At 42.3% G+C, this 26,145-nt stretch overlaps 1 protein-coding gene across 6 annotated transcripts in view; it reads left to right on the top strand.

The window, feature by feature from the left end:
• Positions 1 to 26,145, top strand: part of LOC139239069 (WD repeat-containing protein 7) — a 1,036,818-nt gene that overhangs the window by 228,640 nt on the left and 782,033 nt on the right. For all 6 annotated transcript variants that reach the window (XM_070867593.1, XM_070867585.1, XM_070867609.1 and 3 more), the window contains one exon: positions 13,001 to 13,196. In XM_070867593.1, coding sequence (XP_070723694.1) covers positions 13,001 to 13,196 — 196 coding nt within the window. The remainder of the gene's footprint in view (positions 1 to 13,000; positions 13,197 to 26,145) is intronic.

Consider the following 26,145-nt stretch of genomic DNA (forward strand, 5'->3'; position numbering starts at 1 on the left):
AACATTTCTAGCGTTACACAGGATTTCTTTACAATACAGACTGTTACCCTATACATAAATAAATGAAGTTGTGTCACTGCCTCTAGTACTTACCATAATCCAAGGTTACAGTCTGTATTCTAACTACAAAATTTGCTTTGATAAGACTGAGACCTTGTCCCGAGGGATAACTGTTCAGAGTGGTTTTAGATCCAACTTTCCATTTAGATTGGCCAGTGGGGATTTTGTTTCCCCGAATGTCTACAGCTCTTACTATCAAAGGGTTATAAAAAGCCAGCTATCCAATTTTACTTAAAAGTACAAAGGCATGCTGTCAGAGGTGGGATCCATGTCACTTGGGTATCTATAAATGTAGCCATAATGAGGGCTTTCTTTTGCATATGATTCTTATTCCCGATGCTGCCAATCTCTGTTTTTAAATAAATACACAGGACTATTTTACAATTTGTATGGAAGAGCCATGACCTGGAATACAGTCATGCACCTTGTAGATTCAAACACACAGGAAAAATTAGACCACCCAACTTTGAGGCCAATGGGTTATCCAGTGGATTAACAACTGCTCCCCTTAAGAATTTCATAAATTATCTTTTAAGTAAGGAATTGTACTCCAATGAATTGTGTGTATGACACTTCCTGTAGCCAACCTCCTGTGCATTGCAAATGGGAAATCAAGACCAAGTGTCATTTTCAGGTGCAGCAGGGTTAGACAGTGGGGTGGGGAGGGGGGGAATAATTGGAAGAGAGCACGTAGATATTGTTTAGTCCCCATTTTAAAGTCGTAAGCTGTCTGTATTTTTCCATTTCCATAAAAGGGGTACTGAGGTGAATGATAAGCCATGATCTTATTGAAGGGCCGAATGGCCTACTCCTGCACCTATTTTCTATGTTTCTATAAATTGTTATGTTCACATTAATAATAGAAACTACTTATGTAAACTTGTCAAACTGTGATGAGACCGACAGTTATGTTACTAGAATGGTAATCCAGAGAACACAAGTTCAAATCGCATCCATGAGAATTTGAATTCAGCTTTTTTTTAAAAATCAGCAACGGAAAAAAATCAGTTGGAGCAAAACTCTGTTTGTTGTAAAAACTCCAAGGGGTCTAAATTCGGTGCTGCCATTTTGGAGGCAGTGACACCACCTGAACGGTGATTTTATCGGCAGGTGGTACTCACTGCCTCAAATTGCCAAATTCAGTATTTTTCTCCAAAGATGTGAGTGCAGCGCTAAAAGAGGCGTTGCACACTTGTCCTTGGGCACCAACGGAGCGGTAGCTCAGGAAGCCTACACAATTTTCCGGCGGTAGGCTGTTGGCATCCGAGCGAATAAAAATGAAAAAAAAGTTTGCAAAATTTATTTGCCCAACACCCAAACTCCTTCCTCCCCCCCCCCCCCCCCCCCCACCTCCCCTGCTGGCATAAATAAATATATGCTAAAAAAATGTAACTCAACAACTTACCTTACTCTCTCGACGATACCGCCCCAGGATCCCCGATGGACCGACAGCTTTCCCAGTCGGGCAGCCATGTCCCATGTCGCAGCCATGGCGCAAGGGAGCATTGCACGCTCGATGATGTCACCACGTGGGTGGCAGTAGAGTGCACAGTGGTCCATCTTGGCACCGCCCCCACTGCCCAACTAAATTTTTTGGGAGGCGAGAAACCCGCTCCGCTGCGTCGGTAAGTCCTTAGCCGCCCCTCTCCGGCGCTAACGGGTGGCGTTACAAACTAAATTTTGACTCCCAACTGTTTAAATACTTATTTTGCACACTAGAAATTTCAGTTGCTGAGGAAAGAATTGAAGATGAAAAACTTTCACAAATTGTGCAACCCATGACTAGATTGCGAATAAGTAACGAGGTTACAGTCAGAACCTATAATTAACATGACAACATGCAGTCTATTTTGCATATAGAAATTGTGTAGATGTAAGATTTTTTTTATTACTGTATATATTAAAATCATGCACATGGCATCCACTTCCTGCTCACAAACCTTGCTTGCTGTGTCACAATTTTGAGTCACACGTCTTATGTCAACATTTAACATTTGTGCTTTTTGAAAACATTTTTTCCTCAATAACTGAAAAGGCTCAAAATGGAGTTACAAAAATCAAAAATTACAAATTTCCTGATATTACTGGATTTACTCATTGAATTGTCTGTCTTTTAATACTTTCCTTAAAGTTTTTAACTAGAAAACCTCAGGCTGCTTTAATAGCCGATGCTTAAAATAGATATTTTAATTCAACCATCTCCTCATTGTGAGCATTTTTAGTTTGCATTTTTCCCAGTAAATAATCTGTGCATCAAAGGGACAGAATCATCTCATCCTGAGAGAATTTGAAAGAAATTGGATATTGAATTCTCGAAACTTAAGTGCAGGCTATTGATGGCTTTTCCTACGTTCATCATAGGCAGTCCCTCGGAATCGAGGAAGACTTGCTTCCACTCTAAAAATGAGTCCTTAGGTGGCTGAACAGTCCAATACGAGAACCACAGTCTCTGTCACAGGTGGGACAGACAGTCGTTGAGGGAAAGGGTGGGTGGGACTGGTTTGTTGCACGCTCTTTCCGCTGCCTGCGCTTGATTTCTGCATGCTCTCGATGATGAGACTCGAGGTGCCCAGCGCCCTCCCGGATGCACTACTTCCACTTAGGGCGGTCTTTGGCCAAGGACTCCCAGGTGTCGGTGGAGATGTTGCACTTTATCAGGGAGGCTTTGAGGGTGTCTTTGAAACGTTTCCTCTGCCCACCTTTGACTCGTTTCCTTATTAGGAAATCCTTATTAGTTAGAAAATTGTGTTAGGGAAATTGATGGGATTGAAGGCCGATAAATCCCCAGGGCCTGATAGTCTGCATCCCAGAGTACTTAAGGAAGTGGCCCTAGAAATAGTGGATGCATTGGTGGTCATTTTCCAACATTCTATAGACTCTGGATCAGTTCCTATGAACTGGAGGGTAGCTAATGTCACCCCACTTTTTAAAAAAAGGAGGGAGAGAGAAAACAGGGAATTATTGACCCGTTGGCCTGACATCGCTGGTGGGGAAAATGTTGGAATCAGTTGTTAAAGATGTAATAACAGCACATTTGGAAAGCAGTGACAGGATCAGTCCAAGTCAGCATGGATTTATGAAAGGAATGCTTGACAAATTTTCTAGAATTTTTTGAGGATGTAACTAGTAGAGTGGACAAGGGAGAACCAGTGGATGTGGTGTATATGGACATTCAAAAGGCTTTTGACAAGGTCCGACACAAGAGATTAGTGTGCAAAATTAAAGCACATGGTATTGGGGGTAATGTATTGACGTGGATAGAGAACTGGTTGGCAGACAAGAAGCAAAGAGTAGGAATAAATGGGTCCTTTTCAGAATGGCAGGCAGTGACCAGTGGGGTACCGCAAGATTCAGTGCTAGGACCCCAGCTATTTGCAATATACAATAATGATTTGGATGAAGGAATTGAATGTAATGTCTCCACGTTTGCAGATGACACTAAGCTGGATGGCAGTGTGAGCTGCGAGGAGGATGTTAAGAGGTTGCAGGGTGACTTGGACAGGTTAGGTGAGTGGGCAAATGCATGGCAGATGCAGTATAATAAATGTGAGGTTATCCACTTTGGTGGCAAAAACATGAAGGCAGAATATTATCTGAATGGTGACAGATTAGGAAAAGGGGAGGTGCAACGAGACCTGGGTGTCATGGTACATCAGTCATTGAAAGTTGGCATGCAGGTACAGCAGGCGGTGAAGAAGGCAAATGGCATGTTGGCCTTCAAAGCAAGAGGATTTGAGTACAGGAGCAGGGAGGTCTTACTGCAGTTGTACAGGGCCTTGGTGAGGCCACACCTTGAATATTGTGTACAGTTTTGGTCTCTTAATCTGACGAAGGATATTCCTGCTATTGAGGGAGTGCAGCAAAGGTTCACCAGACTGATTCCTGGGATGGCAGGAGAGACATATGAAGAAAGACTGGATCGACTCGGCTTACATTCACTGGAATTTCGAAGAATGAGAGGGGACCTCATAGAAACATATAAAATTCTGACGGGATTGGACAGGTTAGGTGCAGGAAGAATGTTCCCGATGTTGGGGTAGTCCAGAACCAAGGGGTCACAGTCTAAGGATAAGGGGTAAGCCATTTAGGACCAAGATGAGGAGAAACTTCCTTCACTCAGAGTTGTGAACCTGTGGCATTCTCTACTACAGAAAGTTGTTGAGGCCAGTTCGTTAGATATATTCAAAAGGGAGTTAGATGTGGCTGGCCCTTATGGCTAAGGGGATCAAGAGTATGGAGGTATGGAGAGAAAGCAGGAATGGGGTACTGAAGTTGCATGATCAGCCATGATCATATTGAATGGTGGTGCAGGCTCGAAGGGCTGAATGGCCTACTCCTGCACCGATTTTCTCTGTTTGCCGTGAAGGAGTTCCGAGTAGAGCGCTTGCTTTTGGGGAGTCTTGTGTCTGGCATGCGAACAATGTGGCCTGCCCAGTGGAGCTGATCGAGTGTGGTCAGTTCTTCAATGCTGGGGATGTTGGCCTGGCCAAGGCCAAAATTAAAGCAGTGGCTACCCTTCAAAAAGTAGTTAATTAGGTGTAAAGCGCTTTGGGACATCCTGATGTCATGAAAGGTGCTCTAAAAATGAAAGACTTTGCTTTTTATTAACAAATGCTGTTTTATAATATGAATTATCAGTAAACACAAATGATCAACAGCACCTGGGTTTCAATTTTAGTCTGTTACCTCTTCCTTTTGGTTGTATATTTGGTGAGAAAAGTCTTTCTTGAACCATTTTTGGGGTGAACGGATTTTTTTGCATATCAAAGGAGCATTTTTAATTTTTAAATGTGAGGCTTGTCTGAAATCAAATTTAGTAAATTCAGGCCACTGCATGTTTCAAAGTGCTTTGCAAAAAGCAAAAAAAGACATGTATTGTCACAGAATAAGGGCAGGTATTCTCTTGCGTAGCACTGAGATACCCACTGCATGTTGGGAAATTCTGAAAAGCACATCTGTTCAGAGTGCACAGACGTTGCTGGTCACACCATCCAACTGTTCCAGGAGGAGAAAATTTGAAGCCTTGGCTATTGAGACAATTTGTGGCTTTGAAGTCAAAACTGCAATGAAGGTTTTAAAAGTCACAAAGGATAATTCATTGGGTAAATTTATTGATCACATTTAGAAATTTCAGTTACTGAGGAAAAATGGACTAATTTAATACATTTCCTTTATTTTATTGGTAGATTCTCCTGACTGGTCACACAGGATTGTTCAGTCCTTGGCAGTTTTCTAGTCACTTTTGACTCATACATTCTTTACCTCTTCAGTTCTAATTTGTTACTGCTGCGTTGTTATGAGCAAATCCACAAAATTTTCGATGCCAAAGTTGATGCACCATTTTCTTTCTTAGTAACTGACATTTTTAATGTCCAAGTACTATGTTTTGTGTCGTTTCGTGCCTTTATGAAAGTTTTTGGTTCTCGTATCTGAGATCACTTTCATAGATCCAACCCAACTTCCCTAACTTTGAGATCTCTATAGTCTACATTGGTGAAACCAAGCGTAGATTGGGTGACCACTTTGTGGAGCACCTTTGTTCAATCTGCAAGTGTGACCCTGAGCTTCGGGTTGCCTGTCACTTTACTTCTCCACTCCTTTCCCACTCTGACCTCTCTCTCCTCGGTCTCCTACACTGTTCCAACGAAGCTCAACGTAAGCTCGAGGAACAGCACCTCATCTTTCGTTGAGGCACTTTACAATCTTCTGGACTCAACAGCGAATTCAAAAATTTCAGAGCATAACCGCTGCCAATCTTTGGCTCCCTTTTCCCCGCGCCCCCTCCTCTCCCCAGAGCCTGTTTCTTTCTTTTTTTCTCCTTGTCTCTAATGATAGTTGGTCATTATCCAGCCATTCACACCCAATCTTGACTAATGTTTTTCGAACTCCTGGCATTGCCATTTGAATTTGGGCCATCATCCCTTTTGTCTCTCTAATCTCTCCTGTCTTCCAACCTATCACAGACCTTCCCTTTTGTTCTTTCTTCCCCTCCCCTTTTCAGTGCTTGTTAAGAATCTGTTCTTTCTGCACACTCTCGTTCTGACAAAGGGTCATCGACGTTAACTCTGCTTCATTTCCACAGATGCTGCCTGACCTGTTGAGATTTTCAGCATTTTCTGTTTTTATTCCAGATTCCAGCATCCGCAGTATTTTGCTTATGTTGTAATAAGTAATGTGACCGGGAAATTATAATAAAACATTAATTGTTGATTTTTAGCTACTGAACTTATCCTGTGCCTTCATATAATCTTGAATCTTCAAGAACAAATAAACAAAATTTATTTTACAAAAGCCAAAAAGCAAGTAACTAACAGTTATATAAAATTATACATTTACAGTAGAAATCCTTCCACCCAAGTGCTAAATGGATCCTTTGTAAATAACTGTTATACAGTATTAGAAACATAGAAAATAGGTGCAGGAGTAGGACATTCGGCCCTTCGAGTCTGCACCACCATTCTCTCCATACCCCTTGATCCCTTTAGCTGTAAGGGCCATATCTAACTCCCTCTTGAATATATCCAATGAACTGGCATCAACAACTCTCTGCGGCAGGGATTTCCACAGATTAACAACTCTGAGTGAAGAAGTTTCTCCTCATCTCAATCCTAAATGGCTAACCCCTTATCCTTAAACTGTCTCCCTGGTTCTGGACTTCCTCAATATTGGGAACATTCTTCCTGCATCTAACCTGTCCAGTCCCGTCAGAATTTTTTATGTTTCTATGAGATCCCCTCTCATCCTTCTAAACTCCAGTGAATACAGGCCCAGTCGATCCAGTCTCTCCTCATATATCAGTCCAGCCATCCCGGGAATCAGTCTGGTGAACCTTCGCTGCACTCCCTCAATATGAGACCAAAATGAACACACTATTCCAGGTGAGGCCTCACCAAGGCCCTGCTCCTATACTCAAATCCCCTAGCTATGAAGGCCAACATACCATTCACCGCATGCTGTACCTGCATGCCAACTTTCAATGACTGATGTTCCATGACACCAGGTCTCGTTGCACCTCCCCTTTTCCTAATCTGCCGCCATTCAGATAATCTGCCTTCGTGTTTTTGCCCCCAAAATGGATAACCTCACATTTATCCACATTATACTGCATCTGCCATGCATTTGCCCACTCACCTAACCTGTCCAAATCACCCTGCAGCCTCTTAGCATCCTCCTCACAGCTTACACCGCCACCCAGCTTAGTGTCATCTGCAAACTTGGAGATATTACACTCAATTCCTTCATCGAAATCATTAATGCATATTGTAAATAGCACTGAGCCCTGCGGCACCCACTAGTCACTGCCTGCCATTCTGAAAAGGACCCATTTATCCTGACTCCTCTGCTTCCTGCCTGCCAACCAGTTCACTATCCACGTCAGTACGTTACCCCGAATACAATGTGCTTTTATTTTGCACACCAATCTCTTGTGTGGGACCTTGTCGAAAACCTTTTGAAAGTTCAAATACAGCACATCCACTGGTTCTCCCTTGTCCACTCTACTAGTTACATCCTCAAAAAATTCTAGAAGATTTGTCAAGCATGATTTCCCTTTCATAAATCTATGCTGACTTGGACCGACCCTGTCACTGCTTTCCAAATGCGCTGCTATTTCATCTTTAATAATTGATTCCAACATTTTCCCCACTACTGATGTCAGGATAACCGGTCTATAATTACCCATTTTCTCTCTCCCTCCTTTTTAAAAAAAGTGGTGTTACATTAGCTACCCTCCAGTCCATAGGAACTGATCCAGACTCGATAGACTGTTGGAAAATGATCACCAATGCATCCACTATTTCGAGGGCCACTTCCATAAGTACTCTGGGATGCAGACTATCAGGCCCTGGGGATTTATCGGCCTTCAATCCCATCAATTTCCCTAACACAATTTCCTGCCTCATCAGGATTTCCTTCAGTTCCCCCTTCTCACTACACCCTCTGTCACCGAGTATTTCCGGAAGGTTATTTGTGTCTTCCTTCGTGAAGACAGAAACAAGGTATTTGTTCAACTGGTCTGCCATTTCTTTGTTCCCCATTATAAATTCTCCTGAATCTGACTGCAAGGGACCTACTTTTTTTCTTAAATTTCTCATAACTGTTGGAATCTATATTAATCTAAACTGTCTCAGGAGTTTGTAACTTGCCAGGTTCCTTACAGGGACTTTCAAATGGACTCCTTCCTTATCTGTTTTTTTAAAACTGACCTCTCTAATTCAAATAGAAGTGCCGTCTTTATATCCTACAATAGAGTTCCTGGATTTAAATATCTGGCCTATTATATCTAAAAATAAATTGTCATTCATGTACAAAGTAAATCAATCACAGTGCATTGTTTAAGTGTGAATTATGCCTCTCTCTATCCCATAACCGATGGATATCGCATATATCTATGTCTTAGTAAATATCTTACGACTGCATATACTTCCTGCCTACAAACCTTAATTCCTATTGTTGCTATTTTCTCGTACTTTTTGTCGTCATTTTGCTTTAGAAATTCCGATGTCCATGTTTATAATGGAAAACGGCAATTACATTACCTTGTAATTGCATAATTTGGCCCAGTATTTTTCCACACACATCGCTCAAGATGCTTTCTGAAAAATTTCCAATGCCAAAGTTGATGCACCATTTTCTTTCTCAGTAACTGACATTTTTAATGTCTGAGCATTGTGTTTTGTGTCGTTTAGCACCTTCATGAAAGTTTTTAATGGAAGGCCTCTGCCTCAGTCAAGGTTTAGACATGATGTCTGTCCTCAGAGCTGTGAACTAAATTTGAATTGTCCAAGTTGAGCTTGTGCAGTGCTCCAGGATGCATCAGTGCAGTTTAGTCATGGTGCAGTTTAGTCATGGCACATTTTCTTTGAGATTCCAGCAGTTCCTGCTCATTTCCATTTAGTTATGTGAAAAGATGGAAAGCAAATTTCAGGAAAAGTTCATTTTAAGTGTTCTTTTTTAAACAGATTGTGTGTATGTATTTATTTGTAATAGAGTGACAAAAATGATAGTTTACTGATTACTCACAAACTGTAACTATTGTGTTCTGTAAACGACAAAACATATCAAGCTGAACGAGTCTATACTCATGCTAATCGTTTCCAGAAATTGGATTTTGAAGCCAATTAATTAGCTGAACTGTGTATTGTTGACAGTTAGAGAAGGTACATAGTCTAATTGTTTATATCATTAAACCAATCAAAACTTCTTTGAGGGAAACAAATAGGAAGGAAGGGATATGGCTGGGAAGGAGGGAAATGATCGCTAGCCTCTTGGCACCTACCCATGGTGGGTGTGAGTGAGAGTTAGGGGAGTGGATGGGGGTTGATTGAGGTGGGTGACATCAGACTGAGGATTGGGGAGGACAAGGGGGTGTACAGTAGGTAGTTCAGAAGTTAGTGGTAGAGCTACTAATGGGAGTGAGCGGTTGCGGGGGGACGGACAGCATGAGTGATTTGGGGAGCTGATGTGAAGGCAGCCAGCGAGGGACATTTTTTTCTTGCACACCTGACCCTAAATGCAGCCATTTGTGGCTCATGTCCCCCTGACGTCATGCTATTCTCCGACTCCCAACTGAAAGTCAAGAACAGAAAGACAGAAAGAAGCAAAATTATGTTGGGGGAGATAAACAGAAGAGAAGAGATAAAGAAAGAGAAAAGCAACATGAAGACGCCAGAGATGGATAAAGGAGAGACCATATTCTCTGTCATGGGAGATAGACTAGGATAATTATTAAAAAATGTGTGCACTACTGTTCACAGACCCGAAGCAATCACTGAGTTTTAAACATCAGGAATCTTTAGAAACACAAACTCTCTATTAGTTGTGACAAAAAAAAATGATTTTTGTATGTTAAATTTTGTACTTATTTTTATCATTGCTACAAACTGCAATGGCCCACAGTCAGTATTTCTGAAAGGAAAAGCTGCAAGGTACATAGAAACATCGAAAATAGGTGCAGGAGTAGGCCATTTAGCCCTTCGAGCCTGCACCACCATTCAATATGATCATGGTTGATCATGCTCCTTCAGTACCCTATTTCTGCTTTCTCTCCATACCACTTGATCCCTTTAGCCGTAAGGGCCACATCTAACTCCCTTTTGAATATATCTAACGAACTGGCCTCAACAACTTTCTGTGGTAGAGAATTCCACAAGTTCACAATTCTCTGAGTGAAGAAGTTTCTCCTCATCTTGATCCTAAATGGCTTACCCCTTATCCTTTGACTGTGACCCCTGGTTCTGGACTTCCCCAACATCGGGAACATTCTTCCTGCATCTAACCTGTCCAATCCCGTCAGAATTTTATATGTTTCTATGAGCTCCCCTCTCATTCTTCTAAATTCCAGTGAATACAAGCCTAGTCGATCCAGTCTTTCTTCATACGCAAGTCCTGCCATCCCGGGAATCAGTCTGGTGAACTTTCGCTGCATTCCTTCAAAAGCAAGAATGATTGGATGGGTTGGCTACAGTAGGTTTCATAAGGTGTAAATCGTTAATGAAAGCACAGTAGGTGGTCTAAGGTGCTATTGGGTTAAATGGCCGTAGATTTGACATTGCATGATAAATGTGATAGTCATTGTCAAAGATTGGCTATGTTTAATTTGATGGAAATGCAGTCCTTTTTGATTAGCTTTTATTTCAAATTCAGAGGGTCTTGAATTGTATTTCTGCGACTGGGGGTCAAGTGGATTACCTGCTTTTCAGCCAGCAGAAAAGTTCCCCAGTATATCTAGGTCAGTTAACTCCTCCCCAAGTATCTGTCCAACTCCCTTCTAAAATTATTTATGGAATCAACTACCGCCGCCTTTTCAGGGAGAGCATTCCAAATCCTGACAATTGTCTGAGTGAAAAAAAATTCTCCTCATCTCCCCTCTAGATCATTTGCTAATGATTTTAAATCTGTGACCTCTGGTTATTGACCCACTTGCCAGAGGGAATACTTTTTCTCTATCTACTCAATCGGAACTTTTTATCATCTTGAAAACCTCTATTAGGTCAGCTCTTAACCTTCTCTGTTCCAAGGAGAACAGTCCTAACTTTTCCAATTTCTTCTCACAACTGAGGTCCCTCATCGTTGATAACATCCTGGTAAACCTCTTCTGAACCCTTTCCTGAAGTGTGGTGCCAGAACTGTCCAAAATTCTACAGCTGAGGCCTAACCAGTGATTTATAAAGATGATCTCTTTGCTTTTATATTCTATTCCTCTATTTATAAACCCAAGTAACCCATATCTTTTAACCACCTTATCAACTTTCCCTGCTACCTTTCGGATTATGTGTATATGAACACCATGTTCATCTGCTCATTTTTCAAAATCGTGCCATTTATAGTATCACCCTTCTCTGCATTGAACATCATCTGCCATACTTTTGCCCATTTCACCATCCTATCTGTGTCACCTGAAGCCTATAAACTATCCATCAGTATCTACTACGTTGCCAAGTTTTGTATCATATGTAAACTTTATAAAGCTGCTCCGTACACCAGAGTCTAGGTCGTTTATAAAAATTGGTGAGTAATGGACCCAAAATGACCCTTGGGGATCATCACTGCAAACCACCTCTCAGTCTGAAAAACATTCATCCACCATCCCACTTTGCTTCCTGTCACTGAGCCAATTTTGTATTCCTACTGTCACTTTCCCTTTAATTCCACGGACTTCCATTTTCTTAATAAGCCTCCTGTATGGCACTTTGTCGAATACATTCCAAAATGTCCATATATACATCTTCTGCACTACCTTGATCAAACCCCTCTGTCAACTCATCAAAGAATTCAATCAAGTTAGTCAGAATACGATTTGTCTTTTACAAATCCATGCTGGCTCTTCTCGATTGACCCCTGCCTTTCCAAATGAAAGTTTATTTTGTCCCTGATAATGGTCTCCAGTAACTTCTCCACCACCGACGTTAGGCTGACTGGTCTGCCGTTTCCTGGTTTATTGCTCTCCCCCTTCTTGAATCGTGGTATAACTTTAGCAGTCCTCCAGCACTACTCCTGCATCCAATGAGGATTGAAAGATTGTGACCAGTGCCTCTGCTGTTTCTACCTTTGCTTCGTTCAGCAACCTAGGTTGCATTCCATCCGGACCAGGTAACTTACCAACTTCCAGTAATGCTAATCTTTTTAGTGCATAGTGACTTTAATACAGAAAAAAAAATCCCAAGGTATCTCATGGAGATATAAGGACAAAATGAATACTGATCCAAAGGAGGAGATATTAGCAGGGATAACCACAAGTTTGGTCAAACAAGTGGCTATTAAGGAGGGTCCTGAAGGAGGAGAGGGAGATGAAGTAGAGGGGTTCAGGGAGGAAATTCCAGAGGTTGGGACCGAGGTTACTGAGGGCACAGTTGGTTAATAGTGGGGTGAAGGGAAGGAGTGGGGATGCACGAAAGCCGAGAATTAGAGGAACAGAGTTCAAGCAATATAGGGCGGGAGGAGATTACAGAAGGGCGTGGTAATGAAGGGATTTAAACACAATAATAATTTTAAATGTGAAGTGTTAAAGGAACATGAAATTCAACGTATGCCAGCATGGATGAGTGAGTGGTGGTACTTGGTGCGGGATAGGATACAGGAAGCAGAGCTTTGGATGAGTAGAAGTTTATGGAGTAGAGGAAACTGGCCAGGAGAGTCTGACCTTGCTTTCAGCATTGCGTGATCCACAATCCTCTTTCCGGTTCTTTTTGCTGTTCTGAAAGCAGATTTTGTTGACCTCAGTTGAATCTTATGCTTATCCTTATTCTCTTGGAAGTAAGTTTTATTAGTCGAAAAGCAAATAATTTGCAAGTTGGCTTCAGACGATAAGGTTAATATAATGGATTTACAATTCAGTGTCTTAGTCAAAGAACAAAGTGAACTTTTCAGTGAACATGTCTCCAAACCAAAATATTAATCTAATTTAAAAAGTATATATTTTCTTTGTTGGCTTTGTCTGTAGTCTCGAGTTCAGTACTGTATCTGCTCAGTGGCCAGTGATCATTCGGTGGGTCTTCTCAGCCTTCGAGACAAGAAGTGCATAATGCTGGCATCGAGACATCTATTTCCCATTCAAATTATCAAGTGGAGGCCTTCTGACGATTACCTGGTGGTGGGGTGCTCGGATGGATCGGTATACGTTTGGCAAATGGACACTGGTGAGTTCATGCTTCTCACTTTGAATAGCTGCTAATGCAATTGGATATCTTGCTTGCTGCCAAAAGATCGTCAGAAGCTTTAATTTGATGAGAATTTTAAATCCTCGCAATTATTTATATTAATCTGTACACTTTATGATGAATTTCTTCAAATTAAAATAATAGGGCATTTTACAGTTTGAAGTTTTAGATAGGCCAAGATGAGTTGAGCAGTTATAATCAGGGATGCTCGAGGGCAGAGTTTGTGGATCGCAGACATCTTGGGGGGGTTGTGAGGCAGATAGGGATGGGCGAAGCCATGGAGGGATTTGTAAACAAGGATGAGAATTTTGAAATCGAGGTGTAAGTATGCTGGAGTTACTGATCGAGGCTGAAGACAAAGGGGGCTGTTCACACACTGTAAAATGGATGAATGGCTTGTGCAAGGGTAAAATCTGGAGAAGCAAAAGCCTGTTTGGAGAAGTATAGGTGTGGCTAAAGTTCCCTGTACTGCAGTACTCCTATTTTCAGCCCTTTATTTCTATTGCATGCCCATATAATCATCAACCATTGTTAATCGATTTTGGAAAGAATACATGATTTTGTATAGTTTAATGTGGTGTTTAAGTTAAATATTTGTGTTACTGTTTATTACACTACTTTTGCTTCTGTGTTATTGTATATCTTGTAGCTGAAATGATAGGCCTGACTTTTTTTTTTTACTCATCTTTCTGAGATGGCAGAGGTACATAATAGTTCATCTCATGTAACTTCTGGTTAATAACTCTGCAATATGCAGAAGATACTTTTGAGGATAAGAAGTACTTTTCACTACCATAAATTATTAGCTGTGGCTCAGTGCTTTTACTCTCATTTCTGTTAGAGGGTTGAGGGTTCAAGTTCCACTCCAGAGACCTGAACACAACCTCTAGGCTGAAACTCTGTTGGAAATGTTGTCTTTCAGATGAGATTTTAAACTGAGGCCCTGTATGCCCTAACAGGAGGACATAAAAGATCTAATGGCATTATTTCAAAGAACAGCAGGGAAGTTCTCCTTGGTGTCCTGGACAATATTTATTCCTCAACTAATGTCACTGAAATAGATTATCTGGTCATGACACTGCTGTTTGTGAGATCTTCCTGTGTGCAAGTTGGCTGCCCCATTTACTATATTGTAACAGTGACTCCACTTCAAAAATTGTCTGTAGACTTCATTGGGACGTTCTAAAGGCGAAAAAGACGCTATCTAAAAGACGCAACTCTTTCTTTCATTTCAATCCAATCAGATTATGCTCTAATTCACAAAAACAAATTTTAGATTAGATTATTGTCTTAAATTCATTGAGAAGTAGGTAGTGTACAATTTAAGGTTGTGAATAACTTTGACCACTACTCTCTGTTTTCGGTTTTGTAGCCAGCTTGCTATCCATTCTGTTAATTGTCCCCTCACTCCACATGTTCTGACCTTAGTCATGATTCTAATATGCAGTACCTCATCAATGGCTTTTTGGAAATCATGCTTTATTACGTCTTACTGCATTACCCTTATCTAGCCTTTCTGTTACTACTTCAATTAATTCAATAAGGTTGGTCAAGCATGATGTTACATTTTGGAATCTGTGCTGACCACTCTTTATTATATTTTCAGTTTCTATGGGCCCAAGTTTGCGACCCCCCCCCACCCCGGTTAAAACGGCGCATCAACTTTCTACACTAAAAACGGCGCCGACAACTTACCGAGGAATTCTCCCCGCTCCTTGGAACGTTGCAGGCCTTGGAGTGGTGCAGCACAAGCAGTGGGGGGCGGAGCCAGATCCCGGCACTGAAAACAGTGCCGGGATCTCTGCACATGCGTGCTAGAATGTACGCGCATGTGCAGTAACTCCTCGCCCCCACAATCTGCAGGCTGTGTGGGAGGGGCCCGAAGCATGCCGCCCCTAGCCCTGGCAGAATGGGCTCCTTCATCGGCGGCCAGATTAGCTACCAGAATATCTGTATTTGTAAGTAAAATTTAAATTATGTTGACATATTGCAAAGTACTTGAAGGTTGGCCATTAAGGTGTTTTATCAGCGTGCTGGCAGAAATCCTCTGGCACAGTTACTAGTTCGTAGTTCTTGAATGTGCATAATTTTGTCTAACATAAATGCTCAGTCCAAATTAAAACCCCAAGATCAAGCAAGTCATAATGTTGGGTTTTAATATTTTCAGATAATTGATGAGAGTTAAAAATGGAATTGGAACAAAACTAATCTAGATCATAAATATGTAAATCTATCTCAACGGCTTCACATTTAAGAAGAAAAATTGCATTGCTCTGGATAAATTAAATTCCCCTCCCCATGAACATTTTTTTTTAACATTACAAACCAGAAGCTGCATCCGCTCATATACAGCAAATATTTTTTTTAAAAAGCTTTATTATTAGATCTTGGGAGAGGTAGTGTAAGCCAAATCCAACAGCAAAGCCTGTCAGAGTGGAACTAAAGACCAAACAAGACAAACAACAAACGCAGAGATTTATAGAGTATAAAATTCTAAACCAATAAATAGTTTAAATGTCATATAAAACATACGTAACCTTTTGATAAAGGTGCCTTTGTTGGTACAAGAATACCATATAAAAACATTCTGCAAGGAAATAAAACACACTGTGCTTCAGTGGATAGAATAAACCTGCTCATCAAAATGTTCTTCGGAAAGCTCTTATTTACAGGGCTTGCTATAATGTATTTGCTAGTTTACCAATCCATTTTTAATCTAGTTGTTTAGTCCTTTGTAAGTCTTGGTGCTAGGTGCAGGTCCTCTCAGCTTCCTTGTATTTTTTTATTTGTTCCTAAATGCTTATTTTTGTGCTTTGTTTAGTGCTTGGTGCTTTAAATGTACTTATGCTTCTTTAATGTTGTTGTGAAGGTATTTAGTGCTTTGCAAGGTCCTCTCACTTCCCTTCCCCTTCCCCCCCCCCACCCCCCCCCCAATTTCTGGCTACCTGCGCTGATTTTTTAATTCACCGCAAGGTTTTTTTGTGTGGCCACATACGCTGACCTAAGTTAGTTTGCAGTAACTTTTAGCTGTCTAAACTTGCTTAAATGGCCAAAACAGGCGTAAGTGGCTGGTAACGCCCTCTTTTGGAAAAAAATTAAACTAAAAATAACCTAACTAACTCACTTACACCGGAGCAAATTAAATGGGCAGAATTGCGATTTTTAAGTTACTCCAAAAGAATCTAGTTGCTCCAAAAAAAAACAGAGCAACTCCTGGGGAATCTCCAATATGTTTTTCTAATACATCTTTGATTAAGAGTTCCATTATCTTTCCTACCATTGGCTTTAAACTAATTGATCTATAATTCCCTGGACTTGTTCTATCTCCCTTTTTATATACAAGAGTCACAATAGCTATCTGCCAGTTCTATGGCACTATTCCCTTTTCTAATGAATTTTTATATATATGTAATAGTGCCTCTGCTATCTCTTCACTAATCTCTTTTTAATATGCATGGATGTAATCGATCCGGACCAGGAATTTTATCCTCTCGAAGTTTTATTAGTTTATCAATGATCTCTCCTTTTTCAACTTAAATGTCTTTATATCTTTTTTGATCTCTTCTTCTAATGTCATGACCACCATATACATTGCTGTACACACAGTTTCATTTGTCTTTAGTAGTTGTTCCTGTTCCTTTATTTTTAGCAGTCCTTTTATACTTCTGCTTTATTACTGTATTTGTTTCCTGACTTTATGTTCCCCTTGTTCCGCACCTTGGTCTGACCTTTACTCACGTCTCCCATTTCTTTGGTTCAGACATGTTATTTTCACCTGATCTCTCCCTCCATCTTACTAGTCCTATCGACAGCCCTATTTATCTTTTCCGCTTGGACAGTGGTCCCACTCAGGTTCAGATGTAGCCTGCCCCAGTGGTACAGCTCCTTCCTGTCCCTGTACTGGTGCCAGTGTGCCATGAAATGGAACCCCTCCTTCCCACACCAGTCTTCCAGCCAAGCATTTGCCTTCCTAATCGGCCTATTCCTATCGCAATTAAGAACATAAAAAATAGGAGCAGGAATAGGCCATATTGCCCCTCGGGCCTGCTCCGCCATTTAATACGATCATGGTTGATCTGATCATGGACTCAGGTGCATTTCCCTACCTGCTCCCCATGACCCCTTATTCCCTTATCGGTTAAGAAATTGTCTATTTCTGTCTTAAATTTATTCAATGACCCTCTTCCACAGCTCTTTGAGGCAGTGAATTCCACAGATTTACAACCCTCTGAGAGAAGAAATTCCTCCTCATCTCAGTTTTAAATGGGTGGCCCCTTATTCTAAGATTATGCCCCCTAGTTCTAGCCTCCCCTATCAGTGGAAACATCCTCTCTGCATCCACCTTGTCAAGCCCCCTCATATTTTTATACGTTTCAATAAGTTCACCTCTCATTCTTCTGAATTCCAATTCGTAGAGGCCCAACCTACTCAACCTTTCATCATAAGTCAACCTCCTCATCTCCGGAATCAACCTTGTGAACCTTCTCTGAACTGCCTCCAAAGCAAGTATATCCTTTCTTAAATATGGAAACCAAAACTGTGCGCAGTATTCCAAGTGTGGCCTCACTAATACCATGTATAACTGTAGCAAGACTTCCCTGCTTTTATACTCCATCCCCTTTGCAATAAAGGCCAAGATTCCATTGGCCTTCTTGATCACTTGCATATTTTTAGTACTCCTAATGTGTTTGATTTTTGTAAACTTGGCTCAGTTGAGGCAGATGGGGACTCTGTTTAATACTTAACTGAAAGACAACACCTCTGATAATACAACATTATCTCAGTGCTGTTCGAATGAGTCAGCATAGATTATGGCCCCAAGTTTCCACATGCGGCAAAACAGGCGCCCCTCTGAGCTGGGCGCCCGTTTTTCGCGCCGAAAACACCGCCTGAAAAAAAAGCGCTATTCTTGAGCGCTTTGCAGCTCAATGTCAGCTTGGCGCGGAGCCGACCACTTGCGCCAATTTTGTAAGTGGGAGGGGGCGGGTACCATTTAAATGAGTTTTTTTCGTGCTGGCAACCCTGCGCGTGCGCGTTGGAGCGTTCGCGCATGCGCAGTGTGAAGGAAACATTGGCACTCGGCCATTTTTGTAGTTCTTTGTAGCTATTTAATTTTTTTAAATTTTTTAATAAAACCACATTGCCCTTCCATAATCAGCACTGAGGCTTCTTGCAGCAGTGAGAAGGCTGCAGGAAGCCTCAGAAGTTGAGGCAGCTGTTTCCCGATGGGCCTGACCGATGGCAGGGGGGCCTCCGCCCCCCCCCCCCCCGCCGTCGGGAATGGCTGCCTCAACTTCTGAGACTTCCTGCAGCCTTCTCACTGCCTCCCCCCCCCCGCTGCCGTCGGTCGGGCCCTCACTGCTTCCCCCCCGCTGCCGTCGGGAACGGCTGCTGCCGTCGGTCGGGCCCTCACTGCCTCCTCTCCCTCCCCCTGCCGTCGGGAACAGCTGCCTTCTCCCTGCCTCCCCCCCGCTGCCGTCGGTCGGGCCCTCACTGCTTCCCCCCCGCTGCCGTCGGGAACGGCTGCTGCCGTCGGTCGGGCCCTTACTGCCTCCTCCCCCTCCCCCTGCCGTCCTGAACGGCTGCCTTCTCCCTGCCTCCCCCCCGCTGCCGTCGGTCGGGCCCTCACTGCCTCCTTCGCCCCCCCCCCCCCCCCCCCCCCGCCGTCGGGAACGGCTACTGCCGTTGGTCGGGCCCTCACTGCCTCCTCCCCCACCCCCCCTGTCGGGAACGGCTGCCTCAACTTGTAAGGCTGACTGCAGCCTTCTCCCTGCCTGAAGCACTTTCACACAGGTAGGAACATGATTTATTTAATCTTTTCTTTGCTTATAAATTTTTATTCAGGTTGGAATTATTTGTATAATATTTGTATAAATATAACTAAGGATTTATTGTAGAATGTAATGACTTCCCTTCCCCCCCCCCCCCCCCCCCCCCGCCCCCCCACCTCGTTCCGGACGCCTAATTTGTAACCCGCGCCTGATTTTTTAATGTGTAGACAAGGTTTTTTCAGGCCTACAAAAATCTTCACTTGCTCCATTCTAAGTTAGTTTGGAGTATGTTTTCACTGTGGAAACTTTCAAATCAGGCGTCAGTGGCCGGACACGCCCCCTTTTGAAAAAAAAATTCTGTTCAAAAGTGAAACTGTTCTACATGACGAGAACTGCAGAAAACTTAAATGTGGAGAATTGCGATTTCTAAGATACTCCGTTCTCCACCAGTTGCTCCTAAAAAATCAGGAGCAAATCATGTGGAAACTTGGGGCCCATGAGTTTAAGTGTGTAATGGGGTTTTGAATGCACATATCTCTGACTCAGAGGTGACAGTGCTCCCAACTGAGTCAAGTTTACAAGAATCAAACAAGAATTAAAAATACTCCTGGATGGCTTAGCTAGGCAAGTTAGGAGGACCAGGCAGATAAGCTTCAATAGGCTGAATGGCCTTTTCTTGTGCTTAAAAAAAAAAAGTGAACAATCATAGTTTAATGGAGATAAACTCTAGTAACGTAATTGTATTTAGGTTAATCTTTGGAAAGATCTTCTCGAATGCATGCAAGTGTGTTGACCTAAACTATCCACATACATTATCCAACCTTTTAAATATTTTAGGGTCCTTTTATCATGTCTCCCCTTACTCTTGTCCTCTTAGGTCAGTGTCCTCTCATCATTCATGACTTCCATGACACTGATGCCCCATCTTTTCCCTTCCTCTTTTACATAGAAACTAAGTTTGCAGCAATATTTGTTCCTAATTCTTAGGAGAAAATTATGAAAACCTAGATCATTTTTTCATTTTCTATACATGAGATATATTCATCAAGCTGAAGGATATTAATTACCACTTTGGACACTGACTAGCAGCATCAAATACTTTCAGAATAGATATATTGTGTCACATACAGAGTAAGTAGAAGAAACATAATGGACCATAGATTATGATTTATATCCCACAAATTGATGACATTAGCAAGTTACGCTAATACCACAAATGGAGTGCAGATTGAATCTCAAGGATCCTCATAATGTATTCTGTCAAGTTAAATTAAAATAAGATGTAAATTTTAAGTGAGAGCTGAATAGATCTGCAGATTTTAGACAAATTTGGATGATATCACTGAAACCTACAAGATGAGGGCATGTAAGTGAGAAAATTAGTTCTACGATTAGTACTCGTGAACAGCACAACTGTTGGAAGTATAGAAATGTCAGATTAAGGAGCTAGGCTTGTGATTAGTACAGCATTCATAATGTAAGATATTCTAGATCTGTTAAGTATCCAGGAGCAGTACACGTCAGAGGGTTCTGTTGCTTAAGTTTGAGAACCAGGTGGCTCCACTTCTCAACATAAAAAGGAAGGAAATGTTTCTGGAAGGTAATCACTCAACAGATTGAAAGGGTAGAAAATGGATGGCTGCCTACAGAGAGAACAGGAGGAACCAGTAGAGGAATTCTTGTGGGTCTGGATTTGTCCAGTAGATATTGGCCCGGAATTTGCGGTCCTGATGATGGCGAACTGGCAGCATTCACCATCATTTCGCAGTTGAAACTGACCGCAACATCAGGATTTAGCGCCTGTGCAGCCGAACACGAAAATCCTGAAGTTGCGGCCTGTAGTTCACTGCTCCTCCGCAGGATGCGTTGTAACCTCCCCCCACCTCCACGGAAGGCAGGAGGTGTGTGCAGTTGGAAATTTTTACTAAGACATAGATATTTGAAACATATATGATATGGTAACTATTATGTTATGCTGAAACTGGAATGGTTAAATATGCTAGTTCCTGAAGATAATCTACCTCCATTTTGCTGTTTACCTGCCCACATGGTTGTGTCGTCAGCAAATATAACACTATTACCAACCACCTGTACTATATCATGTCAAATATTGTGAATATCAAAGGTCTCAGAATACACATCACTAGTTACTTGTTTTCTCGGCAGAGCATTTTCCATTTATCACCATCCACAATGTCTTCCATTGCTCAGCAAATTCTCAGTCCATCTTGACAAATTGGCATAGATTCTATAAACCCTGAAGCTTCACAACTAATCTCACTTTATGAACATTTTCACATCCCTTTTGGAGTTCAATTATGGTCATTCTTCCTCAATAAGGATGGAGATGCATGAAAACAGGTTTAGATAAGAGTCAACAAGATGATTTCAGACCTTTGAGGGCTATGTTTTAAAAGGGAATGGGGATGCACAGGATGCCAGAGTTGGAAGAACGTAGAGTTCTTGGAGGGTTGCAGGGCTGGGAGAGGTTACAGAGATGGGGGAGGGTCGAGGCCATGGAGGGATTTGAACACGAGGATGAGAATTTTTAAATCGAGGTGTTGGTGGAACGGCAACCAATGCAGCTCAGCAAACACAGGAATGATTGGTGAGTGGGACTTGGTGCGGGTTAGGATACAAGAATCAGAGTTTTGGAATGGGCTGAAGTTTATAAAGGGTGAAAGATGGGAGGCTCGTTACAAGACAATTGGAATAATTGAGAATCATCAAAATTTACAGCACAGAAGGAGGTCATTCGGCCCATTGTGTCTGTGCCAGCCGAAAAAGAGCTATCCAGCCTAATCCCATTTTCCAGCTCTTGGTCTGGAGCCTCATAATTTACAGCACTTCAAGTACATATCGCTCAGTGCCTCAATGCGAGGAGTATTCAGAACCCAGGGGAGGGCTCTGAGCTAGTTAGAGTGGGTGAGAGCTCAGATGAACAGGACCCCAAGAAAGAATGCAAAAGGCAGGAGGCAACAGAGCAGAGTAGCACTGGGGTAAGTGTAAACCACAAGGTGATAGGAAGGGACAATATGTATGAATATAAAGGGGCTGCAGGAGGGGGTCAAAACTAAAAATCATGGTTTAAAAACTAGTATTAAAACACTCTACCTAAACGCACGAAGCGTTCAAAATAAAGTAAATGAGTTGACGGCACAAATCATTACAAACGGGTATGATTTGGTGGCCATTACAGAAACGTGGTTGCAGGGTGGCCAAGACTGGGAATTAAACATACAGGGGTATCTGACAATTCGGAAAGATAGACAAGAAGGGAAAGGAGTTGGGGTAGCTCTGTTAATAAAGGATGATATCAGGGCAGTTGTGAGAGATGATATTGGCTCGAATGAACAAAATGTTGAATCATTGTGGGTGGAGATAGTAAGGGGGGCGCAGTTTATAGGCCCCCAAATAATAACTTCACGGTGGGGCGGACAATAATCAAGGGAATAATGGAGGCATGTGAAAAAGGAACGGCAGTAATCATGGGGGATTTTAACCTACATATCGATTGGTCAAATCAAATCGCACGGGGTAGCCTTGAGGAGGAATTCATAGTATGCATACGGGATTGTTTCTTAGAACAGTATGTTACAGAACCTACAAGGGAGCACGCTATCTTAGATCTGGTCCTGTGTAATGAGACAGGAATAATAAACGATCTCCTAGTAAAAGATCCTCTCGGAATGAGTGATCACAGTATGGTTGAATTTGTAATACAGATTGAGGATGAGGAAGTAGCATCTCAAACGAGCGTACTATGCTTAAACAAAGGGGACTACAGTGGGATGAGGGCAGAGTTGGCTAAAGTAGACTGGAAACACAGACTAAACAGTGGCACAATTGAGGAACAGTGGAGGACTTTTAAGGAGCTCTTTCATAGTGCTCAACAAAAATATATTCCAGTGAAAAAGAAGGGCAGTAAGAGAAGGGAGAACCAGCCGTGAATAACCAAGGAAATAAAGGAGAGTATCAAATTAAAAACCAATGCATACCAGGTGGCCAAGGTTAGTGGGAAACTAGAAGATTGGGAAAATTTTAAACGACAGCAAAGAATGACTAAGAAAGCAATAAAGGAAGGAAAGATAGATTACGAAAGTAAACTTACGCAAAACATAAAAACAGATAGTAAAAGCTTTTACAGATATATAAAACGGAAAAGAGTGACTAAAGTAAATGTTGGTCCCTTAGAAGATGAGAAGGGGGATTTAATAATGGGAAATGTGGAAATGGCTGAGACCTTAAACAATTATTTTGCTTCGGTCTTCGGTGGAAGACACAAAAACCATGCCAAAAATTGCTGGTCATCGGAATGTGGGAAGGGAGGACCTTGAGACAATCACTATCAATAGAGGGGTAGTGTTGGACAGGCGAATGGAACTCAAGATAGACAAGTCCCCTGGTCCTGATGAAATGCATCCCAGGGTATTAAAAGAGATGGCAGAAGTTGTAGCAGATGCATTCGTTATAATCTACCAAAATTCTCTGGACTCTGGGGAGATACCATCGGATTGGAAAGCAGCAAATGTAATGCCTCTGTTTAAAAAAAGGGGGCAGACAAAAGGCAGGTAACTATAGGCCGGTTAGTTTAACAACAAAGGAAGGATAGAATAAAAGGAAAAGGAGGTGGGGTAGCATTGCTGGTTAAGGAGGAGATTAAGGCAATAGTTAGGAAGGACATTAGCTTGGATGATGTGGAATCTATATGGGTAGAGCTACAGAACACCAAAGGGCAAAAAACGTTAGTGGGAGTTGTGTACAGACCTCCAAACAGTAGTAGTGATGTTCGGGAGGGCATCAAACAGGAAATTAGGGGTGCATGCAATAAAGGTGCAGCAGTTATAATGGGTGACTTTAATATGCACATAGATTGGGCTAACCAAACTGGAAGCAATACGGTGGAGGAGGATTTCCTGGAGTGCATAAGGGATTGTTTTTTAGACCAATATGTCGAGGAACCAACTAGGGGGGAGGCCATCTTAGACTGGGTGTTATGTAATGAGAGAGGATTAATTAGCAATCTCGTTGTGCGAGGCCCCTTGGGGAAGAGTGACCATAATATGGTGGAATTCTGCATTAGGATGGAGAATGAAACAGTTAATTCAGAGACCATGGTCCAGAACTTAAAGAAGGGTAACTTTGAAGGTATGAGGCGTGAATTGGCTGGGATGGATTGGCGAATGATACTTAAGGGGTTGACTGTGGATGGGCAATGGCAGACATTTAGAGACCGCATGGATGAAGTACAACAATTGTACATTCCTGTCTGGCATAAAAATAAAAAAGGGAAGGTGACTCAACCATGGCTATCAAGGGAAATCAGGGATAGTATTAAAGCCAAGGAAGTGGCATACAAATTGGCCAGAAATAGCAGCGAACCTGGGGACTGGGAGAAATTTAGAACTCAGCAGAGGAGGACAAAGGGTTTAATTAGGGCTGTGAAAATGGAGTATGAGAAGAAGCTTGCAGGGAACATTAAGACGGATTGCAAAACTTTCTATAGATATGTAAAGAGAAAAAGGTTAGTAAAGACAAACGTAGGTCCCCTGCAGTCAGAATCAGGGGAAGTCATAACGGGGAACAAAGAAATGGCGGACCAATTGAACAAGTACTTTGGTTCGGTATTCACGAAGGAGGACACAAACAACCTTCCGTTTATAAAAGGGGTCGGGGGGGCTAGTAAGGAGGAGGAACTGAGGGAAATCCTTATTAGCCGGGAAATTGTGTTGGGGAAATTGATGGGATTGAAGGCCGATAAATCCCCAGGCCTTGATGGACTGCATCCCAGAGTACTTAAGGAGGTGGCCTTGGAAATAGTGGATGCATTGACAGTCATTTTCCAACATTCCATTGACTCTGGATCAGTTCCTATAGAGTGGAGGGTAGCCAATGTAACCCCACTTTTTAAAAAAGGAGGGAGAGAGAAAACAGGGAATTATAGACCAGTCAGCCTGACATCGGTAGTGGGTAAAATGATGGAATCAATTATTAAGGATGTCATAGCAGTGCATTTGGAAAGAGGTGACATGATAGGTCCAAGTCAGCATGGATTTGGGAAAGGGAAATCATGCTTGACAAATCTTCTGGAATTTTTTGAGGATGTTTCCAGTAGAGTGGACAAGGGAGAACCAGTTGATGTGGTATATTTGGACTTTCAGAAGGCATTCGACAAGGTCCCACACAAGAGATTGATGTGCAAAGTTAGAGCACATGGGATTGGGGGTAGTGTGCTGACATGGATTGAGAACTGGTTGTCAGACAGGAAGCAAAGAGTAGGAGTAAATGGCTACTTTTCAGAATGGCAGGCAGTGACTAGTGGGGTACCGCAAGGTTCTGTGCTGGGGCCCCAGCTGTTTACACTGTACATTAATGATTTAGATGAGGGGATTAAAGTAGTATCTCCAAATTTGCGGATGACACTAAGTTGGGTGGCAGTGTGAGCTGCGAGGAGGATGCTGTGAGGCTGCAGAGTGACTTGGATAGGTTAGGTGAGTGGGCAAATGCATGGCAGATGAAGTATAATGTGGATAAATGTGAGATTATCCACTTTGGTGGTAAAAACAGAGAGACAGACTATTATCTGAATGGTGACGGATTAGAAAAAGGGGAGGTGCAAAGAGACCTGGGTGTCGTGGTACATCAGTCATTGAAGGTTGGCATGCAGGTGCAGCAGGCGGTTAAGAAAGCAAATGGCATGTTGGCCTTCATAGCAAGTGGATTTGAGTACAGGGGCAGGGAGGTGTTGCTACAGTTGTACAGGGCATTGGTGAGGCCACACCTGGAGTATTGTGTACAGTTTTGGTCTCCTAACCTGAGGAAGGACATTCTTGCTATTGAGGGACTGCAGCGAAGGTTCACCAGACTGATTCCCGGGATGGCGGGACTGACCTATCAAGAAAGACTGGATCAACTGGGCTTGTATTCACTGGAGTTCAGAAGAATGAGAGGGGACCTCATAGAAACATTTAAAATTCTGACAGGGTTAGACAGGTTAGATGCAGGAAGAATGTTCCCAATGTTGGGGAAGTCCAGAACCAGAGGTCACAGTCTAAGGATAAGGGGTAAGCCATTTAGGACCGAGATGTGGAGGAACTTCTTCACCCAGAGAGTGGTGAACCTGTGGAATTCTCTACCACAGAAAGTTGTTGAGGCCA

This window comes from Pristiophorus japonicus, chromosome 2, assembly GCF_044704955.1.
Source record: "Pristiophorus japonicus isolate sPriJap1 chromosome 2, sPriJap1.hap1, whole genome shotgun sequence".
NCBI classification, from domain to species: Eukaryota; Metazoa; Chordata; class Chondrichthyes; family Pristiophoridae; genus Pristiophorus; species Pristiophorus japonicus.